We start from the raw sequence: 20456 nt of genomic DNA, 5'->3' as shown, positions 1-20456 counted from the left end.
ATGTTCCCTCCACATGACCTCCCACATTTCGTACGACATGTGCCACTGGGAGTTCACCAGCTTTGCACTCGATGTGCCGATAACAGATTAGTCGTGGTGGACTTCTTCATGGCCAGTTCGATCACGAGACACCATACCAATTAACCTTTTCTCCTGGGGACATGTGGGGAGCCTCATTTACGAGTAGCTGGTTGATACTCACATGGTCCTGGCTGCTAGGATCATCGCAGCCACGGAACTTGTATGCCAAACACCTGGAATCCTTGAGCGTGTGTCGCCATACAGTGTGCGCTAAGTCCGCGGCTGGCGCGCTGCCAAGATGACGTCCGACGGCCTTATTGGCGCGGGGTCAAAGGTCAAATGCTCAGTGTGATGACGTAACATGCTGTTACATACTCTATGCTGACAGATTCTAGATGTACCCTTGTCCGGTTCTCAGCTACGCTACAGATCACTTTATTTGTGAAAATACAAAGTACAGTCACCAACAAATTTTACATATTCACATACACCTTTTCCTTTAATCCAAATAAATACAGACTCATTTACAGATATTTTCCTTCTGTTACGAGTGTACAATGTTAGTGCAGAAGTTGACTTATATGCTGATTTTCCAAAGTCTTTATTCGCCAATTCAGCCATATGATAGGTACGGTAGGCAATAATGTCTCGGTCTACAAAACTTTCAAGTCCAGGCACGTTAGGAACTCCTGAACCACCTCGTACAATAGCTACAGTAAGCCAACCATTACCATGACTGAATGTATCATTAAGGTCTATGCTAAATTCTACATCCAACAAATACGCAGGGGCCGTCGACGAGGGCATTTGCAGCAATGTTCTTCACAGTATTCCTCTTCTTGTCAGCAGCAGATGTGGACATTTCTATGTTTTCGATTGTTTTATATACTGTTTGTTTAACACGACGTCGATATCTTCTGTAAGGCATCGTCGTGGCATACTGTCCACAAGATCATCAAGGCACTGTTGGAGCAGATTGTCCCACCCCTCAACGGCGATTCGGCGTAGGTCCCTCAGAGTGGTTGGTGGGTCACGTCGTCCATAAACATCCCTTTTCAACCTATCTCAGGCATGTTCGATATGGTTCATGTCTGGAGAACTTGCTGGCCACTCTAGTCGAGCGATGTCTTTATCCTCAAGGAAGTAATTCACAAGATGTGCATGATGGGGCCGCGAATCGTCGTCCATGAAGACGAATGCCTCTCCAATATGCTGCCGATATGGTTGCACTGTCGGTCGGATGATGGCATTCATGTATCGTACAGCCGTTACGACACCTTCAATGACCACCAGCGGCGTACGTCGGCCCCACATAATGCCACCCGAAAACAGCACTCGCTGGACAGTATGTTGCCTCCAAACACGTCCGACGATTGTCTGGTTGAAGGCATATGCGACAGTCATAGGTGAAGAGAAAGTGATGTCAATCCTGAGCGGTTTATTCGGCACGTTGTTGGGCCCATCAGTACCGCGCTGCATGGTGTCATGGTTGCAAAGATGGACCTCGCCATAAACGTCTGGAGTGAAGTTGCGCATCATGCAGCCTGTAGCGCACAGTTTAAGTCGTAACACGGCATTCTGTGGCTGCACGGAAAGCATTATTCAACGTGGTGGAGTTGCTTATCATGGTTCCTCCGAGCCATAATCCGTAGGTAGCGGTCATCCACTGCAGTAGTAGCCCTTGGGCGGCCTGAGCGAGGCATGTCATCGACAGCTGCAGTCTCTCTGTATCTCATCAATGTTCGAACAACATCGCTTTGGTTCACTTGGAGATGTCTGGACACTTCCCTTGAGAGCCCTTCCTGGCGCAAAGTAACAGTGGGCATGTGATCGAACCGCGGTATTGACCGTCTAGGCATGGTTGAACTTCAGACAGCACGAGCCGTGTACCTCCTTCCTGATGGAATGACTGGAAATGATCGGTTGTTGGACTCCATTCGTCTATTAGGCGCTGCTCAAGCATGGTTGTTTACGTCGTTGGGCGGGTTTAGTGACATCTCTGTACAATCAAAGGGACTGTGTCTGCAATAGAATATCAACAGTCAGCGTCTATCTTTAGGAGTTCCAGGAACCGGGGTGATGCAAAACTGTTTTTGATGTGTGTATATAAGGTAGCTTCGATGTCTTGTAAAATCAACATCTTTCCCTTGTTATTTTCATATTTTTTAATTATTTGGACCTAGCTGCAAACGTTCTAGATTTTTACTTTGAACTATTGTCAGTTACAAAAGATTTGTTTCTTACATATAGCAAGTTGCCAGTTAACGGTATAACACAACTTCTCTCCTTTGTAGTTTCAACTTCCTCTCTTGTTTTTTTTATAAGTTCAGAGCTTACTTGGATTCAGGTATAAGTTTTTTAAGATTTTTGGTCTTAAATTCTTTCGGCTGGTTTACAACCTACCTCGCTCACGATGAAGTTTTTAACTACACACTGTCATAGTCTTGTTGGACCATATTACGAATGCAAGTCATTGCTTGACTACAGCTCATGGTGATGTTTGCAATCGTGGGTATCTGATTGCAATTTCTACTAACGCAGCTGGCCGTTTTTCCTTCTTCATTACCGTCATTTTGTGAGATTAGGCATGTTATTCATACTTTTTGTACCACGCTGTGCTTCGATGTTTTTTATCATTTTCCATTTACGTAAATTTTTTTTTTTACTCACGGAGTGGTACCAGGAGGAGGCGACCACGAGACAAAGATTGAAGAACCGAGGAGAAGATAACGTTCTACGAGTCAGAGCGTGGAGTAAGCTATAAAATCTGAAAACGGAAATGCAAAGTTTGAATCTAGATATAGCAGGGGTCAGTGAAGTGAAATGGTAAGAAGACAAGAATTTTGGTCAGATGAGTACAGGGTTATATCAACAGCAGAAAATGGTGAAACGGGACTAGGAATCTGTATAATTAGGAAGGTAGGGCAAAGAATGTGTTACTGTGAACAGTTCAGTGATAGGGTTGTTCTCAGAATGAAATTTTCACTCTGCAGTGGAGTGTGCGCTAATATGAAACTTCTTGGCAGATTAAAACTGTGTACCGGACCGCTGAGTTGTTTAGCATGTCCTCAACGTATCTAAATAAGAATTTCCAATCACGCACCTTTCGACAAACTATGGTCCGAACAGGTATTGTGATGACTTCCAGGCCCATATCAAAACATGAGGCCGACTCCTTTCCAACTCTTTCGTATAATGAGTTTTTTTCTTAGTCGAGAAAACTTCTATGTGAACTGCCATAAGTCGCACAATTTTTAAGCACAACACTCACAAGTGAGCCATGGCATTTAGAAACTGTCCCAACATGGCAGGAAGCGCCGAGTGAGGTGGCGCAGTGGTCTGCACTCGGGACTCGCATTCGGGAGGAGGATGGTTCAGACCCACGTCCGGTCATCCTGATTTAAGTTTTCCGCGATTTCCCTAAGTTGCTACAGGCAATGTTTGGTCCCCTGCCTCAAGCCAACCAACCAACCAACCAGGAAGCAAATCGCTGCTCCATGGCGTTGTCAGATACGAAACTCACAAACATCGATCCACATCCTTGCATTATCAAACATCTGGCGTTTTTCACAGAAGTACTTGAAGTTTAGCTGCTATTTTGTCACCAAATAATTTGGATTAAATTCTGATATTTCATCAATTGAGCATTCCGGTTCATTAATGGATGACTATTCAGTCAGCTGATAAATATTGTTAAAGTAACTTGTCATAGTGATATCGTTTTTCATCACAAGATTGCTTTCTAGATCTGTACACCATAATTCTTTGTGTCCAATTAAAACTCACACACCCATGCCACCAATTACTCCTCACCAGTGTAATTGTATGCGCTGACATCAGCCATAGCGTCACAACTGAATCAATGCAATACTGTATCAAAACAATTCAGTACCGACAGCAGTTCGTTTCACTAGCTTCAAAGGAGGGATACGAATAAAGCAAGCATGTAATTTCCTAATAGCACCAAGCCAGAAGGGATATAATGTGTGTGACGAAGAGCTGATTTCTGTGGATATATGAGTGGTACGTGTGTATTGGGGGGGGGGGGGGGGGGGGGGGCGTTGGGGGAGATGGGAGGGGATATGTATCTGAAAGAGAATGAGAGCGAACGAGAAAGAGATGGATGGTTACAGAAGGTAGTTGGTTTGATTCACTGCATTTGCTCACGTAATGCATATCTATAGGGCGTACAGTCGGCCGCTGTGGCCGAACGGTTCTAGTCGCTTCAGTCCGGAACCGCGCTGCTGCTGCGGTCGCAGGTCAGGTTCGAATCCTGCCTCGGGCATGGATGTGTGTGATGTCCTTAGGTTAGTTGGGTTTAAGTAGTTCTAAGTGTAGAGGACTGATGACCTCAGATGTTAAGTCCCGTAGTGCTTAGAGGCATTTGAACCATTTATAGGGTGTAGAGATCATTGACTATGCACGTAATGATGCTGTGTTTTATCCTGTCCACAGATTTAGTTCCAAGACAAGCCAACAACATGGAATTATCAACTGATACGCGAGTTCCACCGCCTTCATGGATAAATCATGGTTTCATTGAATCTGCTTTGAAGACTGCAGAACGAAAGAAAATTACCGTCGATTCCATCAACGTCCAGTACGCAAATCCTGAAGGAGTTGGCTATGGAAGCTTGATCTTCAGACTCACTGCCAATCTGAGATATGAAGGCAGTGAGCAGACAGAGAAGAAAACCATGATAGTGAAAACGGTTCTTGAGTCTGGTGAAATGCTCAAGGATCTCATAGAAAAATGTGATGTGTTCAGGATCGAGGGAGAGATGCTGCACAATGTGATGCCGCAAGTCCACGAGCAGTTGGCAGCACTGGAGAATGAGGAGTTCCGGCCGATAGCGGCCAAGTGCTACCAATGTGGCCGACAGCCCTCGCCCTTCTTAGTCCTGGAGGACCTGTCAGCAGCTGGATTCAGGCTGGCTCAGGCTGGCCAACCATTGGACCTCAAACACTGTGAAGTCGCACTGCGGGCGTATGCACGGCTGCATGCCGCCTCAGCGTACGTACTCGGCAAACAGCCCCACTACAAGGACACGTTCAGTTTCCACATATTCACAGACAAAAGCGCACGACAGTTTGTAGGAACTATGGCGAAGAAGATTTTGATAGGACTAGCCAATGAGTTTGACAAATGTCCTGGTTATGAAAAATATTCAGGAAAATACAGGGCTTTTGCTGACCGCTTCCTCGATTTATCATATGAAAGAATGGAGCAAATCAAGAGGCAAACAAAGCTTCCGGTATTGACCCATGGTGACTGCTGGAAGAACAACATGATGTTTAAGTACACGAATGGAGAAGTATCAGAAGTCCGTCTAGTTGATTTTCAGGTGAGATTGAGCTTTACTTGTTCGGTAAAATTCATATCATCTTCCAGTTCTGCAATGGGATGTGGAATGAAAACGAGTTATATGGAAACACTGTAAGCAAACACATCCTTCCTACAGTCCTGATTTCTCTCTCCATGCCATTTCCATAGACATTCATGGTCGTCGGTTTGCTTTGAATGAAGAGCTGCACACCTGGGTACGATCATGGTTCCATCGGCAACGACAAACATTTTTTTCATCAACGCATTCATGTTATTGTCTCACAGTGAGAGAAATGTATTTACACTTACAGCGTGGCGTTTATTTTTGAAATAATAAGCTGTTTACTTACTGTTTTTCCACCTGTCTCATTTTCATTCGCCTGCCTCTTATATTTTGTAGTCTTTTCCTTTAGATGTCTGGGCAGAACGTAACATAAAATATGTGGTTTGAAGTTGTGGCAAAATTTTTTATCCTTCTTAGTACATTGCTGAATATGCTGTGGTCTCCATGGGTAGAGTTAACTGAGTGAATTCAGTATTTCTAGATATTCGAAAAGATTCAGTTTTAATACAATACCGACTATTACTAAAGAAGATGCATATGTGTAAAAAACTTCTCAACAGGTAGAATCAGTACGTCATCTTGAGGTGTTAATCACGTGCAGATACAGAAGTAATTTCAGGAGTTTCCAAGAGGAGTATGCTTGAGACACTGTAGTACATATTACGCACCAAAAATTTAGCTGTTAGTGTCAGTTACATTCACGGATTTTTTACAAGTGGTACTTTTCTTTATGAGCGTGTATGTCTGGTAAAAGGTATTTAAATGTCCAGTCAGAGCACGAGAGAATATCAACCCGCTACGAAAAATGAAAACTATCTCTTCATAAATGGCAAAATTTTAGTAACTTTCGGTTTCTTAATTACTGAGAAACTCCCGATTACTCTTCTATAGCGAGTGTAAAAGGGTAGTAATAAACTACCACCGATAATTACAGCTCAGACGGAGGCATGTAGCAAGGTGTAATCTGCAAGAGGCTCCCATTTACTGTACAGTAATGAATTGGCTACCAACGACACTGTTGAGCAATTGAATTACAGACATAGTCTTTTCACACCTTCTTTCGCCCTGATGACGTTTACAAAACACCGTAGTTCCAGCTAGACGGTGGGAACTCCTGGCTGTACCTGAGTGATGTGAGTGGGATCCCACATAGTTCGCTTGTAGAGAAACTTCGCCGGTACTAACAAGACAAACTTCACTCAACGTAAACGTACACCACACATTATTACCTTCACCATCTGAGTGAATGGTGCCCTGTTTGGAGGCGGTACGTTTTTCCTCAATGCCTCATGTGGCTTCCACAGAAACACTCTTACAGGCGGGTGCCAACGTATATCACGCCTGATAAAAGCATTAGCGAGGGCTCGCTGCAATCTGAAATAACTAGTGTGAGGCACTGCAGAGAAGCTCCTTCCTTTTCAGTGTTGTTGATGATGATGATTTTTGGTTTATGGGGCGTTTAACTGCGCGATCATCAGTGCCGGTACAGATTCCCAATTGTTACACAGTCCAATACTTTACACAGTCCACTCGAGCCATTGTCACTAATGATGATGATGATGATGACAACACAAACACCCAGTCCCCAGGTAGAGAAAATCCCCAACCCGGCCGGGAATCGAACCCGGCACCCCATGATCCAGAGGCAGCAACGTTAGCCACTAGACCACGAGCTGCGGACGTTCAGTGTACTCGTGCTGAGATCAGTATAGTATCAGATATGCAAGAGCTCTGCCCTTTTCGTGACCTCATCTGAAGGAGCGATTTGTTAAACTTTCTAATGAGCTAGTTCTTTAGTTAATATTGAACATTGAACCTCAGGAGAACAGTACGTTACTTAATTCATCGATTGATACTTTCACAGTCAATAACAGTTCTAAAATATCCCGTAATCCTGTGGCAAAGAACTGCGTCAAAGTTAAGTAAACCTTTTATTCATTTATTTAATGAAGTGAACTAGTATTTCATGTGTTCCGGTTTGATAAGCCTTCCACCAGAACAACCAAAGAACCCATAGCTATTGCCAGTAGCTTCTTCTCGTCACAGCCGGCCGGTGTGGCCGTGCGGTTAAAGGCGCTCCAGTCTGGAACCGCGTGACCGCTACGGTCGCAGGTTCGAATCCTGCCTCGGGCATGGATGTGTGTGATGTCCTTAGGTTAGTTAGGTTTAATTAGTTCTAAGTTCTAGGCGACTGATGACCTCAGCAGTTGAGTCGCATAGTGCTCAGAGCCATTTGCACCATTTTTTTCTCCTCACAATTATGCCTATTTTCCACTTTTGACCGTTCTACAGCGGCGTTCGTGCTCCCCAGCATATCAGCTGTGTAGGTGCTTGCTGTAACCTACTTGCCCCGTAGCTAGTACGTGGTTTCATGTAATTTGAGTGAGACCAGTGTAAGGAACGTTCGTTTCTCATTTGGACGTCACGGAGGTTGTCCAGTATCCCAAGTGACGTGGCTACCTGCACTATGTGATCAAAAGTATCCGGACACCTGGCGGAAAATGACTTACAAGTTCGTGGTGCCCTCCATCGACAATGCTGGAATTCAGTATGGTGTTTGTTCACCCTTAGCCTTGATGACAGCTTCCACTCTCGCAGGAATACGTTCGATGAGGTGCTGGAAGGTTTCTTGGGGAATGGCAGCCCATTCTTCACGGAGTGTTGCACTGAGGAGAGGTGTCGATGTCGGTCGGTGAGACTTGGCACGAAGTCGGCATTCCCAAAACGTCCCAAATGTGTTCTATGGGATTCAGGTCAGGACTCTGTGCGGGCCAGTCCACTACAGGGATGTTATTGTCGTGTAACTACTACGCCACAGGTTGTGCATTATGAACAGGTGCTCGATCGTGTTGAAAGACGCAATCGCCATCGCCGAATTGCTCTTCAACAGTGGGAAACAAAAAGGTGCTCAAAACATCAATGTAGACCTGTACTGTGATAGTGTCACGCAAAACAAGGGGTGCAAGTCCCCTCCATGAAAAATACGACCACACCATAACACCACCGCCTCCGACATTTTACTGTTGGCACTACACACGCTGGCAAATGACGTTCACCGGGCATCAACCATGAAATCCAAGTTTTCTCACATCCCGACTAACTGTCACAGTCCTTGCAGTAGATCCTGATGCAGTTTGGAATTCCTGTGCGATGGTCAAGATAGATGTGTGCCTATTACACATTACGACAGTCTTCAACTGTCGGAGGTCTCTGTTAGTCAACAGACGAGGTCGGCCTATACTCTTTTGTGCTGACCACGTTCGAAGTCCGCGAGTTCCGCAGAGCGCCGCCCGTTCTGCTCTCTTACGATGTCTAATGACAGTTGAGGTCGCTGATGTGGAGTACCTGCCAATCGGTGGCAACACAGTGCACCTAATATGAGAAACGTATGTTTTTGAGGGTGTCCGGATACTTTTGATCACATAGTGTATGTTTTCCTACATCACTAAAATGGCGATACATTCGTGCTCTATAGCCTCTCTCCGCTATATTTGCCAGCATTTCCTGTCCTCAGCAGTTGACGTAAGAGGAGTGCGGGTTGCTTCGAGAGGTACGTTCTTGATACAGTGGTTGCTGAAAATCCAAGTAATTGTTTTATAAATTTCTTGTTGCACTGTAATTTATTTCTCCCAGACGTGTTTCGCCTTTTTTACCGTTAGGCGTCTTCAGGGGGTTCTAGAACGATACAGTTATGTTTTGATACATATTATTTTTAGATTATCAAACAGTTCACGTCGCCTTTGTTGGCATCTGAATTTCCTCTTCTGTGGTCTGGAGTCACCCTACCACTTCATTTCCGGAACATAAGTGCACTTTTATATTCCGAACGTTTTCTTCACACTGTTCATAATGTTTACATTTATTTTTATGGCGCTCTATTAGATCTTTCTAGATCACATTGAAGGTGCCTTAGAGTAAAAAAAGGCGAAACGCGCCTGGGAGAAACAAATTACAGTACAGAAAGAAAAGGCTGTTTCATTTACAAAATAAAGATTTCTGTGATTACTACCGAGTGTGGCCACGCAGACAAACTTGCAGAAGAAGTTTTACACTTCTAGTTAATCCACGATATGGTCGCAATGAAATATACTCATATCTTGTGTCTTGCCCATCTAACGTGTGTAAAATTACACGTGATGTCACAAATATAAACAAAGTGGCCCAAAATGGTCGTACCTATACTATTGAGATGGCATCTTCTGAGCAATTTCAGAAAATTTGAAAAATAGAATTGTGGACATGAATGGATTTGCTTTGCGAAAATTTTTGACCACAGAGCATAAAAATAAAATAATAGAATTTTCACTTATAATGAGATATTAGTGCCAAAACAGCACTGGCCGCTGTGGCCGAGCGGTTCTAGGCGCTTTAGTCTGGAACTGCGCGACCGTTAAGGTCGCAGGTTCGAATCCTGCCTCGGGCTTGGACGTATGTGATGTCCTTAAGTCACCTATGTTTACGTAGTTCTAAGTCTAGGGGACTGATGACCTCAGATATTAAGTCCCATAGTGCTTAGAGCCATTGAACCATTTGAACCATCTTGCCATGCTTAGAAGTCTTGGTGCGACGTAAGAGCGATGACATTCGGTGTTTCGAAAGCCTGCTCACACAGACATGTATGTACAAGCTACAAAGTTGCCATTATTCGGCACAAACGATAAGCTTTCTAAAGACCTTAATCTGCAGAGCTCATACCTTCTATGGGGGCCAGTAGTCTTCAAACGAAAATGGACCACTTGCAAACTGTTTTACAGAACAATATGTATTCGTTCCAGAAAGTATAGAGAGCGCTACACGGGCACAAACGCTAAGGCTAACATGAGCATTAGGCCATCAAAAGGACTGCTTATTTACCATAAACTGGAAATATTTCTGCCAAAATAGGGAGAATGTTAAGAAGACATAAAGTTAAAACAGTTTTTCGTCCTACTTCAAATATATCGGCGCTGTTGGGATCTGTTAAAGACGACTTAGAGTTGGGCAAGGCAGGCGTTTACAGAATTCCGTGAAAATGCGGAAATCTTGCATAGAGCAAACGATATGCACAGTACGGGAAGGCATTGTAGATCAGTGGCATACCTACCTCCTCCAAACCAATAATTGCGCTATCGCCGAACATTTTATTTCCAATGAAATACGACCAAACTAAAATTGTCTCATACGTCAAACTTCTGGAGCACCGTCATCATCATCAGTGGCAATACGACTGTTTGAAATTCTGAAGGTAGCTGGATTAAAATACAGGGAGCAAAAGCTATTTACGACTTGCGCAGAAATCGGAAAGCAATTATAAGACTTGAGGGATATGAAAGGGAGACATGGTTGCGAAGTGAGCGAGACGGGGTTGTAGCCTATTTATGATGTTATTCAATCTGTACGTTGAGCAAGCAATGAAGTAAACCAAACAAAAATCTGGAGTAGGTATTAAAGTTTAGGGAGAAGAAATAAAAACTCCATGGCTTGCCAATGGTACTGTATTTGTATCAGAGTCTACAAAGGACTTGTAAGACCAATTGAACAGAGTGAACAGTTCCTTCAAAGGAGGATATGACATGAACATCAGCAAAAGCAAAGCAAGAATAATGAAACATAGTCGAATTAAATCATGTGATGCTGAGGGAATTAGTTTAGGAAGAGAGACAGTTACCGTAGTAGGTGAGTTCTGCTATTTTGGCAGCAAAATGACTGATGATGGCCGGAGCAGAGAGGATATAAAATGTAGACCGACAATGGCAAGAAAAGCGTTTCTACAGAAGAGAAATTTGTAACACCGAATATAGATTTAAGTTTTATGTAGTATTTTCTGAAGGTATTTGTCTGGAATGTAGCCTTGCATGGAAGTGAAGCGGGGATGATGAACAGTTTCGACGAGAAGAGAACAAAAGCTTTTCAGATTTGGTGCTACAGAAGAATGTTGAAGATTAGATGGGAAGATCACAAAATTATTGAGGAGGTATTGCACTGAATTGGAGGACAAAGACTTTGTGGCAGAACTTGACTAAAATTAGGGGTCGGTTGATAGGAAACGTTCTGAGACATCAAGGGATCACCAGTTTATTACTGAAGTCGAAGTACCTAAAACTGAAAAATTGGATGCTGTCGTAACATGAAATTTCATGCGCTACGACTCTGATAACTTGAACTTTTTCATTTGGAGTAATGAAAACTGGAGCTGACTTTTTAGCCGAGTTGGTAAAAATGTACGAACTTTGACAACCGATTGCGGCCAACTTGCTGCACAGATTTTGACGCTAAATTTAATATTCTTTCATTTTGGTATCGGTAACATTTACAGTAGGGCGCATAATTTACGAGTAATAGGTGGAAACCTGAAAAAAGTGCCAAAATTTCTTTTTTTTTGTCACAAAAAGTTGTCTCGAGGATACTGAAGGACGGAAACTTGGAATCGTCATACTCTCACCTATATGCACAAGAAAAAAAGCAAAATATCCTACCTCGTTTTTTGTAAGCAAAAAGTACCCCGTTACTACACGCGGTAGGGAGATAGGGGAGAAACGGGATCTGTGCGAGAGGGTTGACTGATAGTGGGTCATAGAGAGCCCAGGCCTAGAACAATAAGACAAGTCGAAGTTGTGAAGCTAGAACCTGTGGAGACTATGACGCGTCCGAGGATGGTTAGAGAAACTCGTCGGTGGTGTAGGAAATTCAGAGAAACACTCTCCTGGGCATACTGAAGTGAAGGCTTCGATCACACGTAATATCTTCAGGATTCGTACAAAAAGCAATACGGAACTGTCACATTTTTGTGTGGTTATTGGCCGACAAACCAACGCTGAGAGAGTAGATCATATTTATCCCTTTTTTTCACGTTAGAGGTATCGCGATGGTGGGAAGAAATCGATTGGGAGAAGAGTTTTTACGGAGCCACTGGAGGTAGTATGAAAAACATTACAAAATATGCCATTGATCAATGTTGGCAACAAAATGGGAGATAGGTTAGGAAACCTCAGGCGCTCGAAAAACTATCGGCAGGCATGGGGGAGTGCTGTTGTCAGACATTCTTACTCTTGCCGGATAGAAGAGGATTCTTGCTTGTGTTTCCGTAAGAGAAGATTTGGACTCCAGCTTTGGAGTAGTAAAGATTTAGATTCACATTATGGCGTTCAAAACAGACACCCGATTTGGAGACGCATTCCTGACCAGCAATGACGGAGGGGCCCCACGAGTTACTTCGGTTCGACGGCGACCATCGAATCTCGAAATAGCATTACATTGTAGCACCACCGTGACAGGGAATAATATGCAGAAAAACTACTTGATTGAGGTAGAAAGCGATGACTTCTGTAATGATAGTTTCGGCCCAGCAGGATATTTATCTTCATTTGCTATCATACGACTTCATGAATCTTCAATGTCCGCCTGAGCAGCGCAGCGGTAGCGTTACCGCCTCCCACGCAAGGGGGGAGGGGGGGGGGGGTTCGATTCCCGACAGGGGACTGGGTGTTGTGTGTCCTTCACCATAATTGACACGCAAGCCGCAGAAGTGGCGTCAACTAAAAAGACTTGCAATACGACGGCCGAACCATGAAGGGGATATTCCACCCAATAAATTCCATACGATCATTTCTTTTTTTTAATCATTCCACATCATGATATTAAAAGGTCATAACCAAATTAATACCTCGCCTATCTTCAAACGTGGCCAGCAAGTAGTTACAGTCACCAATCTACATCTACATGGGTACTCTACAAATCACATTTAAGTGCCTTGCGGAGGGTTCATCGAACCACCTTCATAATTCTCTATTATTTCAAGCTCGTTTAGGGTGCCGAAAGAATGAACACCTACATCTTTTCGTACGAACTCTAATTTCCCTTATTTTATCGTGGTGATCGTTCCTCTCTATGTGGGTCAGTGTCAACAATATATTTTCGCATTCGGAGGAGAAAGTTGCTGATTGGAAATTCGTGAGAAGATTCCGTCGCAACGAAAAACGCCTTTCTTTTAATGATGTCCAGCCCAAATCCTGTATTATTTCTGTGACACTCTATCCCATATTTCGCGATAATACAAAACGCGCTGCCTTTCTTTGAACTTTTTCGATGTACTCCGTCAGTCGCATCTGGTAAAGACCCCACACTGCGCAGCAGTATTCTAAAAGAGGACGGACAAGCGTAGTGTAGGCAGTCTCCTTAGTAGGTCTGTTACATTTTCTAAGTGTTCTGCCAACAAAACGCAGTCTTTGGTTAGCCTTCCCCACAACATTTTTTATGTGTTCCTTCCAATTTAAGTTGTTCGTAATTGTAATACCTAGGTATTTAGTTGAATTTACGGCTTTTAGATTAGACTGATTTATCGTGCAACCGAAGTTTAACGAGTTCTTTTCAACACTCGTGTGGATGACCTCACACATTTCGTTATTTAGGGTCAACTACCACTTTTCGCACCATTCCGATATTTCTTCTAAATCGTTTTGAAGTTTGTTTTGATCTTCTGATGACTTTATTAGTCGATAAACGACAGCGTCATCTGCAAACAACCGAAGACGGCTGCTCAGATTGTCTCCCAAATCGTTTATATAGATAAGGAACAGCAAAGGGCCTGTAACACTACCCAGGGGAACGCCAGAAATCGCTTCTGTTTTACTCGATGACTTTCCGTCAGTTACTATGAACTGTGGCCTCTCTGACAGGAAATCATAGGTCAAGTCACATAACTGGGACGATATTCCGTAAGCACGCAATTTCACTTGGAGCCGCTTGTGTGGTACAGTGTCAAAAGCCTTCCGAAAATCCAGAAATACTATGTGGCAAAGGCAGTGAGACTGTAAATAATGAATGTTAGGTCGTTGGAATTTTTAATATGTTGTTTGTGAGATAAATACTGGATCTATAATATTCTGCGATTCTACTTCCATAGTCAGTAAATCTCGTCCCACAGAAAGAAGAAAGAGAAACTGCAATAAGAATCACTAAGGAAAAGGTGTTTAGGGTCCCCTACACCAAATCACATTAATTAAATTTCATTGCATGACTTTATTACTCAGTACTTCCCGCTCAGAAGGGATCTTCTGGCGTAATAAGACCAGTCGTACCAGCACGGTGTGAAGCTGAAGTAGACTCGCACTCCAGTCTGACTAAAATTAAATGCTAGTGAGAGCATGTAAACTGATAGAAATTCCCTAGTCCTTATTTTCAAACATTGTCCTGATGTATCTTCTACTTTGAAGAAATATTCTGCTACACATGCATGTCATCTGCCCCACGTAACCTTAAAGATGATTATTGATGTGTTGGCAGAAGAGCCAACACCGTGTTGCTAGAGGAGGCCGAAATGCACGCGTCTAAACTCACGTAGGCTGGCGTGAGGTCTGGAACAGTTAAATGAGTTGAGATCAAGAAAAGTACGTAGCTGCTGGAATACTTAACTTTAATCCATAATTGGTGAACATCGCTCTTGATGGTACATGTATAACAATCATTAGTAACTGGTAATGGCGCCTTGCTAGGTCGTAGCCAATGACGTAGCTGAAGGCTATGCTAACTATCGTCTCGGCAAATGAGAGCGTATTTGTCAGTGATCCCTCGCTAGCTAAGTCAGCTGTACAACTGGGGCGAGTGCTAGGAAGTCTCTCTAGACCTGCCGTGTGGCGGCGCTCGGTCTGCTATCACTGACAGTGGCGACACGCGGGTCCGACGTATACTAACGGACCGCGGCCGATTTAAAGGCTACCACCTAGCAAGTGTGGTGTCTGGCGGTGACACCACAATTATGATGAGCGCCATTAGATTACGTCGATCTTTTCTTGATGGAGATATGTATTTTGATATATAAGACATTATTTCCTGTTTCTTTTGGCACTAACTGTTTTGGTACAGTCGCTACGGTCGCAGGTTCGAATCCTGTCTCGGGCATGGATGTGTGTGATGTCCTTAGGTTAGTTAGGTTTAAGTAGTTCTAAGTTCTAGGGGACTGATGACCTTAGAAGTTAAGTCCCATAGTGGTCAGAGCCATTTGAACCATTCCAGCACCCTCACCATCTGAGAACGCTCCCCTTCTGTGTTGCGACACTACCTTGTCGTCTTTTCGTGCGGTTTGACGTCCCTGCATCGCATACTACGCCTTTCATCGATTTCAACACGGGACTTATCATAATTTGACCATGACTTCAGTATTCTTTGTAACAGTTTTCACTTCCTACCGGCGCTTTTCTTATCGAACTTTTACATATAACTAAGGCTGGGTTCTCTGTTAATTTGACCATTCGCTTATCTATATAAATTTTTAAATATTTTTCATTTTATAAAAGTGTGTGGTTATGTCATAAGTATCTGCAGGCATTATTACCTTACAATCTGAAACGCCCCACTGTTAGCTTCTTTTCCAGTCGTGACGGTCTGAAAGATGATTACTTGCACGCTTTTATTCTCAATATTCTAAGTGCAATTTATTTCCTAGTGTTTTTGGGAAACATGAGATAGGACTCATGAACGTTTGTAGACCTTGAACAGAAATCTCTTTCGGAAATGTAGGGTCGGATTTAGGTTAGACTGGAATTTGGCTGGGGTCTATCCAAGCATGGGTTCTTAACAATTGTAATTTGAAGTTATTAACAGTCTGAACCATATAACACAGCATACACATAAGACAAAAACCAATAACTCGCACTCTGTTTTCCCAATGACTTCCAATCTAACATATCAGAATTAATATGCAACCGTGAAATATAACTATCCAATTGAAATACTTTGCACTACTGGCATTAGCTTAATAAAACGGGCACCAGTCAACAAGGTAGCACAAGGAAACACCACTATGACTAACACCTGAAGCAAACATAGACAGACAACACAGAGACACACACGGTCTAGAGTGAGGCAGTAACCAAACGTACAGCAGTAATCGGTACACATAGAAAGGGAACTTGAATCACTACTCCTCAAGTAATTTACAACTTTACAATATTGAGGCTCCCCACGACCTCTCTGTGTTTCACCAAAATGCAGTACAAGGTACTGCGTTTCAAATTAAGCGTCCAATAGTGGCCCCATCGTGTTTCATAAACTGAAAGCCATGACAAGACAACATGTTACCACAGGCCATCACATCAAAATCGCACAATCACTCTTACGCATAGTCTGCAAATCGTCATTATGGAAAGCTTTCTCCTGCAAACGCTTCCTGGCTCCAGGATGCCATGTTCTCTGAACATATGCACAGACTGATGGCCCGCCTAGCGATGCTCTGTATTAACCGTAGGCCGAACCCACTGTCTATGGCCTGACTTCCTACTTCGACGCTGTCTGCTTTGACTGCAGGTAGCACTGTTGAGCTTCCTCCTGCATGTATTCACTTTCACTGGCAGATTACAACTCAGTTCCAGCACCTCATTAGTGGTCGACCGTACCCTGCCACAAGTAACCAAACCGATACAGTCACTTCCTGGGCAGACGCAGCTGGCATCAAAGACGCTCGGTTGTCGTGCCAATGCCTGGTCCCAGTGATGCACTGCAGACGAGTCTGCCACTGTCCACGGTGACCTGGCACTGACTGCCAGAAAATGTGGGTCATTCCATCCCATTCAGGCGTCTCACGTCACATTGACAGCTCTATATACCAGGCATGCCTATGTGAATACAAGCTTGGCCGGTGTGCAGTCAGAAACCGAGCGCCAAATCAAGTCTTGTTAGCCGCTGCGCACTGTGACTTGGCGCAAGCTCCCAGTCAAAGATGCCGTTCCAGTTTCGTACTTCAGACTGCCCTTAGCTCTCCTGCAGTGTCACAGAAAACGTCAGTGTTGCGCTGCATCTGCCAACTCGCTGATACGTGTTTCCTCTGGTGCGACTGGAGAACCTGACCTGCTCTGGCCCATGCTGCTGACTGAGGTAGGAATTCAAACGTGCCGTGAAATAACTATGACATGGGTCAAAATATTAGAACTCGTGCTATGAGACTTTGAGTACTAAGCCCTGTTTACTATCGGAGCCTCAGAACTCTCTATCCTACTCGTCTGGGATCTGATGATGTTCTGCCTGAGTGCCTTGGGTGTTAACATACGAGCAGAGTTGCACAGTGCTGCAGACTTTCACTCTGGAATTGGTGGCTTCAGGAGGGTAATACGGAACGCCGTGCTGGATCCCAACGGCCTTGTATCACTAGCAGTCGAGATGACAGGCATCTTATCCGCATGACTGTAACGGATCGCGCAGCCACGTCTCGATCCCTCAGTCAACAGATTGGGACGTTTGAAGACAACAATCATTTGCACGAACAGTTCGACGACGTTTGCAGCAGCCTGCACTATCAGCTCGAATACCATGGCTGCGGTTACCCTTGACGCTGCGTCACTGACAGGAGCGCCTGCGACGGTGTACTCAACGACGAACCTTGGTGGACGAATGGCAAAACGTCATTTTTTCGGAAGAATCCAGGTTCTGTTTACAGCATCATGATGGTCGCATCCGTGTTTGGCGACATCGCGGTGATCGCACATTGGAAGCGTGTATTCGTCATCGCCTTACTGGCGTATCACCCGGCGTGATGGTATGGGGTGCCATTAGTTACACTTCTCGGTCACCTCTTGTTCGCATTGACGGCACTTTGCACAGTAGACGTTACATTTTAGATGTGTTACGAACCATGGCTCTACCTTTCATTCGATCCCTGCGAAACCCTACATTTCAGCAGGATAATGCACGACCGCATGTTGCAGGTCCTGTACGGGCCTTTCTGCATACAGAAAATGTTCGACTGCTGCCGTGGCCAGCACGTTCTCCAGATCGCTCGCCAATTGAAAACGTCTGGTCAACGGTAGCCGAGCAACTGGCTCGTCACTACTCTTGATGAACTGTGGTATCCTGTTGAAGCTCCATGGGCAGCTGTACCTGTACACGCCATCCAAGCTCTGTCTGACTCAATGCCCAGGAGTACCAAGGCCGTTATTACGGCCAGATGTGGTTGTTATGGGTACTGATTTCTCAGGATATATGCACCCAAATTGCGTGAAAATGGAATCACATGTATGTTCTCGTATAATATATGTATCCAATCAATACCTGTTTATCATCTGCATTTGTTCTCGGTGTAGCAATTTTAATGGCCAGTAGTGTAGTTAGGATCGTGAGGCACAGCATCTAGAGTCAGCGTTAGTTTTTGTTCTGCTTCTCTGAAGCTAACATTTTGAGTTGCTGTATGGATAATTTATTTTAATTTCCTGGTGCGACTGAACGCTAGCTAGTTAATTAAGTTGATAAGCTCACTGTATGGGAATGGAATGATACATGTTTCTAATCCAACAGAAAATTTAATTTACACTCAAGGGTGAACCCAGGATGTGAGTAGAGGAAGTGGGACGTAGATGGAGTCAATTTCGCCGTGCTTGGATAAATAGTTTTGAGATTTAGTGAGAAATCGCTGTGGGTACTTCACACTCCATTGGTACGTTTGACTGTCTGACTGGGCAGATCACTGGATAAAACCTTCTATACAGTTCAATGTAATTACCTCCAGTTCAATGTAATTACTTCTAGATTAGAAGCTCTTCATCTCAACTCAGCTTTCACCATTTGACATTAACTATTTACCAAAGACTAAGATGAAACCCAGTTCCAAGACAATAATAAGATTTGAAAAAAGGTTATGCCCTTTCTACCTGTGAGAACGGACGTAATCTAGAGAAAGTTTTCTAATAAATGGCTTCTTGGTGGCCTTGCAGTGTGTATCAGCAACCAGCCCGGCCTCGGATCTGCTGTACTTCCTGTACTCGAGCGCCAGCGAAGACGTCCACCGGCACCACATGGAGGACCTGCTGCGCGAGTACCACAGCACGCTGGTGGGCCTGCTGCGGCGTCTGGGACTGGAACAGCAGGCAGAGGCCTACTCCTTCGAGGAGCTCAAGAAGGACATGGACTACTGCTTAGTCATCGGCGTTTATTTCAGCAGCGGTAGTGGATTTTTCCTCACTTCCGAGAAACATGCCAAAGAATATGTAAAAGCATTCAACGATCCAGAGAAGTTTGATGAGGTTATCGTTAAATCATTTAGGAATCCGTACACAATGCCATATATAAAATATCTCACGTCAATTTTTGATAAGAAAGGAATTTTATGATCGAACTTAATTTTTAAATGCACAGGACTTAGTTTTCGGCGCGTCTGAAAAACGGGTTGTAAGGACTAATCGTCGAATCGTCGACACTTGCAAAAGGCAAATCTTAAATTCAAGAGTGATTAATAGCTATACACAACGTTTCGATTGTAGTTGTAATACCTTTCCGCTACTCTACCACACAAAGAAATGTGTCTGATTTTATTCTCCGTGTATATTTACGTGACAGAACCTTTCCAATAATTCATGTTTGACCTGTGTCTGCCATTGTTCATATGATAATCGGAAACTAGTAAATATTTCCATTGCTTCTTGTTACAACGCAATTAAGACCAATAAACGATTAGTAATAGAAGCAATTAGAGTGGTTTGTATTTACGGAACTATTAAAAATGCTTGTGTCTTTTGTTGAGAATTGATGCGAGTTCACTTTTCAACACATTACCAGTAGAAATGAGTATATCAACAGGAAAATTAAACTTCATACAGGTATGTGAGTTAAACTAGCAAATGTTCATAGTTTTTTCACGGAGATTTACTGAGTAATATCGCGCTCAGATGTCGGAACATAAGAAATAGCTAAGTTATTTGTGTTGGGTAACAGTTTTATCATCACGCCAAAGGCAATATATTATCACAAAATTTCTCCACAACGAGACAATGGAGCTCGTAGGTCTCTGACGTCAAAGCAGCCAAACAACACACCCCAGTAAAAGATGCACGTTACTTTTTTATTAGATTTAACCTTATTCTAAACTTCGACACTATCCCAAATACAGGGTAAACTATTCGTAATATTAGATGGAATTTGTAGAGTTATTGTGCTTCTTATCAGGAGCAAACAGTGTCCCTTTATTGATAAATTATACTGACTGCAGTTGCGTCTGTAATTGTCAAGAGAATACAATGAGATTGAAGCCAACGATTGTAAAACACGTAACGGAATTCGACTAATCGTCTTAGGTACGACCGATCA

General features: G+C 43.6%; 1 protein-coding gene across 1 annotated transcript in view; it reads left to right on the top strand.

Moving 5' to 3' along the window:
* The window catches only part of LOC126457421 (uncharacterized), a 33271-nt gene extending 13587 nt beyond the window's left edge, over positions 1-19684 (top strand). Inside the window, exons 2-3 of the mRNA XM_050093691.1 lie at positions 4477-5366; positions 19088-19684. Of these exons, the coding sequence (XP_049949648.1) occupies positions 4503-5366; positions 19088-19483 (1260 nt within the window). The 5' untranslated portion in view covers positions 4477-4502 and the 3' untranslated portion in view covers positions 19484-19684. The remainder of the gene's footprint in view (positions 1-4476; positions 5367-19087) is intronic.
* The last annotated feature ends 772 nt before the right edge of the window (positions 19685-20456 follow it).

The sequence above is a fragment of the Schistocerca serialis genome, chromosome 2 (assembly GCF_023864345.2).
Source record: "Schistocerca serialis cubense isolate TAMUIC-IGC-003099 chromosome 2, iqSchSeri2.2, whole genome shotgun sequence".
In the NCBI taxonomy this organism is placed as follows: Eukaryota; Metazoa; Arthropoda; class Insecta; order Orthoptera; family Acrididae; genus Schistocerca; species Schistocerca serialis.
Note: the sequence above shows the minus strand (reverse complement) of the source record. Positions and strands in the feature narration are given on the sequence as shown.